The following is a 7,500-nucleotide window of genomic DNA, read 5'->3' on the forward strand; positions in this document are numbered from 1 at the left end:
TTTTATATGACTCATTGCAATTCCTATTGCTTTGGGATTGGATTAAAAAGAAAACAAAAAAAAAACAAAAAAAAAAAAAAAAAGAAAAAAATAATAAAAAGAGATTTTTAAGAAACGATCAAGAAAATATATTACATAGATTAGAATGATATGGGTGAGGGTTGGTTTAAATGTATCGGTGAGTAGTTCTCGAAGGCGAGAGACCTCATGAATTAGTAGAGTCGAAGACGCTCGTAATTCGATGTTACTAAACGGCACTCACGAGACCCGAGTTACCTTCGAAATCTTCGATAATGAATGATCGTGAACGATCGAAATTGTTTTACCAGTAGTAAAGGTACGCGATTTTCTTTTTCCGTGCCGCCTTCTTTCTCTTCTTTTGTTTACTCCATTCTTATTTTAATCCTGCATTAACATGGGAATTACGTGAATAGACGTGACCGACCCAGAGGTGAAAAAGTTTGCTGAGAATTAAACGGAGCGTTCGAGAGAACGTTCGAGGAATTTCTGATGGGATACTTGTTTTACATAGAAGTAAAAAAAAAAAGAAAAAACACAAAAAAACAAAAAAACAAAAAAAAAAGAACCAAAAAAAAAAAAAACAGGAAACGAGAAAAAAGAAAAAATGAAAAGAAAAGAGGGAGAACAAACGCATTTGTCCTGACCGATTCACATTATTTTCTATTCAAACATAAATTTGTGCAATTGTTAAATCATTTCTTTTCTTTTTTTTTTTTTTTTTTTTTTTTTTTTTTTTTTTTTTTTTTTTTTATGTGTATCACCAATACGCAAGGATATTTTCTACAATATGCATATGAAAATTCATTCGTTCGAAGAAGAAATGAAATTAATTTCTAATCAAGGAAATAGAATTTTGATGAGAACGTTTGAATATCATCTTGATCGAACAATAAATAAGATTATTAAATAGCAGATCATTGAGAATTTTCTTCGTTGAGATATAATCAAAAGAAAAAAAGAAGAAACAGTATTCGCTCGACTAAGGCCATATTGAAAAATAAAATGAAATTAATTTCTATTCAAGGAAAAGAAAATTTTGAAAGAACGTAAGAATCATTTTGGTCAATAATAAACAAGATTATTAAATAAAATCATTTGAAGCTTTAAGTAATACCATTTGTGCTATCCTTGTTGAGATATAATCCAATATATACGAAAATTATCTACAATGTATAAAAATGTTTTCATTCGTAAAAATCAATGTTGAAATAGAAATGATATTAATTTCTAATCAAGGAGAAAACATAAGGAACCATCTTGGTCAATAATAAACAAGATTATTAAGTAATACAGGTTGGACCTTCCTTTTGTTAAGAGAAATTGGGTGAAGCAACGAATGGCAAGGAGCAAGAGGATCGGCGAACTTGCGGCGCCCACAACTGAGAAACTAGAATCACTTACAACCGTTACTGTCTACAGTAAATCGTATGCACGCTAGAAGGTGAACCCGGCGTGTAACATGCAAATGACTTTGTTCTTCGGAAGTTAACCGAGTGTTAATTCGGTATTCACGATGCGTTGCTCGGAGACACCTCGGTATGAAAGAGATACATACTACAGGACGACATTAGGTCAACTCCTTAACGTAGGATATATCCTTTATTTATAATTAATAAAATCATTCGTAATAATCGTAATAATTATTTTTATTCATCCCTATCAGAATTGAAATATCTACGAGTATTACGATAGCCGTTGTATTTTTATACAAAAATTTTCTCCCATTACGTTATGAAATTAATTCGTTTTCATTTACTTTTTATCGATATTTTTCATTAATCAATGATAAATATGTTGTAAAATAAATGAATCAGTGTATACGAATATTTTGATCGATATAAATAATTAATTGACAGGATTAAGTCTGAATTCCATAACTAATATCACGTACCGATATATTTTATTATAAATATCGATAAATCATTCATAATATTGATCCAATAAATAACAATCGAATTAAATCCCTTTAGACATTATTTTCTTTAATTTTCATCCATACACATAAATCCGAAGGATTACAATAGATTCATGCATTGACTAGAAATTTTCAAAATTAAACCTTATCTGAATAGGAAGTAAGTTTCATTTAATGCATCAACTTAACGTTATCCTATCATATCATAAGTCACGTTATATATTCGTTATTAATCCGATAAAACTTTGGGAAATTTATTAAATAAAATAAAATAAAATAAAATAAAATAAAATAAAATAAAATAAAATAAAATAAAATAAAATAAAATGAAATGAAACAAGATAAAATAAAATAAAATAAAATATATATATATATATATATATATATATATACATGTTTGCGTATGCATATAAACGACCGCAAAAATTTTAGATTTATTCGATAATCAAGAGTGAAAAAAGTAAAGACGACAAAAGGAAAAAGAAAAAAAAAAAGAACAAAATAGAATATAAACGTTCACGAAAATTTATCGATTAGTTATCGCTTTCGATTTTATCCATGATAACATCATTTTACTAGTCATATATATATATATATATATATATATATATATATATATATGTATATACATATCGCACGGTGCCATTTTAGTAGGTAGAACTATTAATTACGAACGTCGAGATACGACAAACGACTTCTTCAACCTACGTAGGTACCATTAAGTATACGTAGGTATGTATGTCGCACTTAGTAAGCTAATTAACGCGCCTGAATCTTCCCTAGGAAAGGACGAGAATGAGAAAGGAGGAGAAGGACGAGAAGAAGAAGGAGGAGGAGGAGGAGGAGGAGGAGGAGGAAATCCTCGTTACGTTTCCTCCTCCTAATAGATTTACTCTTCTGATCCTAATGCACCTGCTACTGTACGCTCCTACTGTTACCGTAATACCGCATACGTTCGCGAGATAGAATATTTCTTACTATGTTAGAACATTAGACATTATCTTTTACCATAATATATAATCTCATAATTATTGCTTTGTTCTAATTAACAATATATTGTTTCATATTTTTAAATAGATTATCGATAAAAATTATCGAAATAATTAATATAATTGTATATATATATATATATATATATATATATATATATACGTTCGAACAATGAAAAAGAAAAAAAGAATAGGAAGTAAGAAATATTTATTATTATTATTATTATTATTATTATTATTATTATTATTATTATTATTATTATTATTATTATTATTATTATTATTATTATTATTATTATTATTATTATTATTATTATTATTATTATTTTCGATATAGAAATTTATCGATTTTTCTCAATTTATCAAATATTCACGAAGTAATTGTTTCGATCTAGCTTAGAGAAATACTTCAGGGCATTATCGATATCATTGAATTTTTGATATTTGTGACTGAAAGAAAAGAAAAAGAAAGGAAAAGAAAAGAAAAAAAAAAGAAGAACAGGAAGAAAAAGGAAAGAAAAAACATAGCTAAGAAAGCAGCTCGAAAAGGGAATGAGTAAAAGGGATAGAAAGAGAGGGGGAGGTGGTAGAAACAAAAAGAAAGAATAGGAAAAAAAAGAGAGAGAGAGAGAGAGAGAGAGAGAAAAGAGAGAAAGAGGACAAAAGGGAAAGAAGAAAAGGGATGAGGATCAAGAGGAATATATCGATTAGATTTTTGCTTAGAAAAGATAATCCACGAATGGTGAGTCCTTTCGAATAAGAGTCAAAAATCTATGATTTCGTACGAATACTAGGACGGGTGTGAGCATACAACATTTATATTATAGATAGATAGATAGATAGATAGATACATAGATACATACATACATACATACATACATACATGCATACATATATCACAAGGCAGATGTTGCTGCATAACTTCAATAAAACGAGACAGTTCCATATCGTCAAGTGGCCTCGAACGTAGAGATAGTCGAGAGTTGGCACGAAATTGCACGAGGGGACTGAGAAGGTGAAAAGATCAAGAATACGTAGGTAAGTACGAGTGTGCATGTATGCGCGCGACGTTTGTGCGTGTGTATGTGTATGGATGCATTCGTATGTGAATGTGCGAGAAAGAACGAAAGAGAGAGAGAGAGAGAGAGAGAGATACGGATCTTTTCCAAGATGGATGATATATAGAACTAGTCAGCTTGGACGTACCATGTAAGATTCATTCGCTACAGCAAGCCAAGCCAGCACGGGGTAGAGAAAGAGAATCACTTAGAAACGATCCACGAAGGGATCGACGATGAGCGAGATCGAGATCGAATCGACTAAGAAAGAGAGAAAGATTGAGAGAATGAGAGAGAGAGAGAGAGAGAGAGAGAGAGAGAGAGAAAGAGCCCAGATAGCGAGACACGAGAATGACACACCAAGAGGAGGTAATGGATGTAAGGGTGTAAAAAGTTGAAACGAGGATCCAAGAAGATCTGAGTTCTCTAGCTTTGGAGTTTCTTTTTTTTCTTTTTTTTGTTCATTATTTCTTTTTTTTCTCTTTCTTTTTTTCTTTTTTCTTCTGTTTTCCTTTTTCCATTGGCTTCACATGTGATATAAGGTGAACAATGTAGTACACGATGATTGACCACGATCTTTTATTCATTTCAAGCGCGATTAACGATTTGGTACTTTATTCTTCTCTTTTTTTTTTCTTGTTCTTTTTTTTTCGCCTGATCCTTGTTCTTCTTTTCTTCGTTTTGATTAAATCATCGTTCGCGTTGAATTATAAAAACGTCGGATCGATTTAATTTTTAATGAGAAATCATTTATATTATGATATCGATGTCATCGTATATACGAAACGAATAAATTATTGAATATAAATATTAATTGTTATTGCATTAATCGACAATTATTGATCATTGTTTACTTTCGATAAAGTTTTCTATAATTTTAACGATAATGCCAATTAATAAAATTCGAAACAACTTCGAAAACCGGAATCGACCCTTTTTATATTAGCATAAAAATATAAAGGAAAAATTTTTTATCGGAAAAAAATCTTACTCGGAATACCATAATAACAATAATAATAATAATGATAATAATAATATTGCACGGTGTAATGCCTGTCGACCATTATTCTTTTTTACTTTGGTAAATTTTCTTTATGTTTTATCCGCATCAGGAATCGTGTTTCATATTTTTCCTCTCATTAAACGTGCTTGTCCTTAACGTTAAGTACAAACATACATAGGACACATATATACACATGTATGTACATAGCATATGTAAGCCAACCTATTTTACGAAGTACTAACGAAGTGCAAACACAAGAGGGACCTTTTTTTTCTATTAAATATCATACGCACGATGGCTCACGACGATACGCAAATAATGCATTAACGGTATTCCCATATACGAATAACACGAATTTCAAATAACACAAATCACATAGATGTTTGTTTTCTTTTTTCTTTCTTCTTTTTCTTTTTCATTTCTTTCATTTCTTATTTTGTTTTTCTTTTTTTTTCTTTTTTTTTTTTTTTCTTTTCGCTAGGTCGTTTCCTTTCTTTCTATTGAGACTTGTCATTCGACGTATCAATTTTAATACAAGTATCATAGAATCATCAGGAGACCGAAATGAAAAAGAAGAAGAGAGAAGAGAGAAAGAAGAAGAAGAAGAAAGAAATAAAAAAAAAAAAAACATTGGATCGATCGATCGATCAAATGACTATGACAGTGTCCTTGTTACTAATCCATACGATACGAGAAGAAGGATTTCACAAATGAATGAACGAGCTAACTGTCATCCAAATGAAAGGAACATTAATCACTCGAACATTTATTTCCAAGTCTTTCGATCTATCGATCGATCGATCGATCGATCGAATAGGATAGGATTGGATCGGAATGAAAAAGAAAAAAAAAAGGAAGAAAGAAAGAAAAAAAAAATTCAAGTAAATAGAATTTAAATTTAACCTCGGTTAGATCTAACTAATAACGAATATCACTAACCTGGCTTTAACTGTCGAAACTTAAATTGTTTGTTCGAATAGACGTGTTGTGGTAGAATAAAGGCAATCAGGACCAAATTGATCCCAGTGATCAGTTTCAATGTCATCCTATCAAATCAAGTTGTGTAGGGTCCAGCGTGTTACCTTCTTCCGTGGTAACTTCACACAGTCTGAGATACAACGAGAAGATCCCTTGAAGATCTTTCTCGCGACTACCCTTCCTCGCTACAGTGAATCGAACTTGATCCCGGAACCCGGCGCCGGGTAATCTTCTTCTTCTTCTTCTAGTGACGAGTTAAGAAAAGGAAGAGAAGAAAGAATAAGAAGAAAAAGAAAAAGAAAAAGAAGGAGAAGGAGAAGGAGGAGAAGGAAGAGGAGGTGGAGGAGGAGGAGGAGGAGAAGAAGAAGAAGAAGAAGAAGAAGAAGATGAAGATGATGAAGAAGAAGAGGACGAAAGGGAGAAGAAGAAGGAGAAGAAGAAAAGGAGCGACCTCGGGCTAAGGTCACTCGTTGGTCCCACGCGTGACCACCCACTTCGTGTCGACTCGCCGAGGACTCGACTCACCGTAGGTACTCGCTCGAAAACCACCGACAAGTTTGAAGATCCTCCGAGAATGAACGAGGAAGAAAAAAAGAAAAAGTAAGAAAGGGAGAGAGAGATAGAATGAGAGAGAGAGAGAGAGGGAAGGAGGGAGGGAGGGAGGGGGAGGGAAAGAGGGAGAGTTAGTGAGCGAGAGAGAGGGGGAGGGGGAAAGGGCAGGGAGAAAGAGAGAGGGAAAGAGTCGGACAGTGGAAAGTCACGATCTCCTCTGAGTGGGCCGCTCGAGATGAAGAGAAAGAGAAAGAGAGAGAAAGAGAAAGAGAGAGAAAGAGAGAAAGAGAGAGAGAGAGAGAGAGAGAAAGATGGTAAATGAGAAAAGAGAGAAATGAGCGAACGAGGATAAACTGACAGACGTGCGGGCGTACGCACGAGTCAATGAAGTGAGTGGTACTCACCCGTAGGAGGCTCAGCCCTCACCTTACCCAACTCAGTTCTCCTCCTCTTCCTCTTCCTTTTCCTCTTCTTCTTCTTCTTCTTCTTCTTCTTCTTCTACTTCTTCTTCTTTTACTACTACTTCTCCTCCTCCAACTCCTCTTCCATCGGCTCTTCTTCCTTCAACTCCTTCCCTCTCCTATCCTATCCCTTTTTACCTTTCTCTCCCTTCTCCTTTTTCTTCTTATCCTTCTTTCTCTCTCTCTCTCTCTCTTTTTCTTTCTTTTTTCTCTTTTTCTCTTTCCCTTTCCCTCTCTTTTTCTCTCTCTCTTCTTCTTTAAGAATAAAGAACTCGTACCCATCTGCTTCTCATCAGACTGTTTCTTCCCTCTACTCCTACTCTTCTTCTTCTTCTTCTTCTTCTTCTTCTTCTACTACTAGTACTACTACTACTACTACTATTTCTACTTCTACTTCTTATCCCTTCCCCTTTTTCTTTCTACCACAGTTCACTTATTGATACGTTAGCAGCACGCCGGCACTCTTAACGGCAGTCTAACCGATCAACTTCGAAGATCTTTCAGAGATCTTTCGAAGAGCCGG

General features: G+C 33.3%; 1 protein-coding gene across 1 annotated transcript in view; it reads right to left on the minus strand.

The window, feature by feature from the left end:
* LOC118447534 (uncharacterized) overlaps positions 1-6,211 on the minus strand; it is a 24,356-nt gene extending 18,145 nt beyond the window's left edge. Inside the window, exon 1 of the mRNA XM_085656407.1 lies at positions 5,926-6,211. Coding sequence (XP_085512533.1) covers positions 5,926-6,031 — 106 coding nt within the window. The 5' untranslated portion in view covers positions 6,032-6,211. The remainder of the gene's footprint in view (positions 1-5,925) is intronic.
* Positions 6,212-7,500: the final 1,289 nt, after the last annotated feature.

The sequence above is a fragment of the Vespa mandarinia genome, chromosome 1 (assembly GCF_050613455.1).
Source record: "Vespa mandarinia isolate Hongniang chromosome 1, ASM5061345v1, whole genome shotgun sequence".
Lineage (NCBI taxonomy): Eukaryota > Metazoa > Arthropoda > Insecta > Hymenoptera > Vespidae > Vespa > Vespa mandarinia.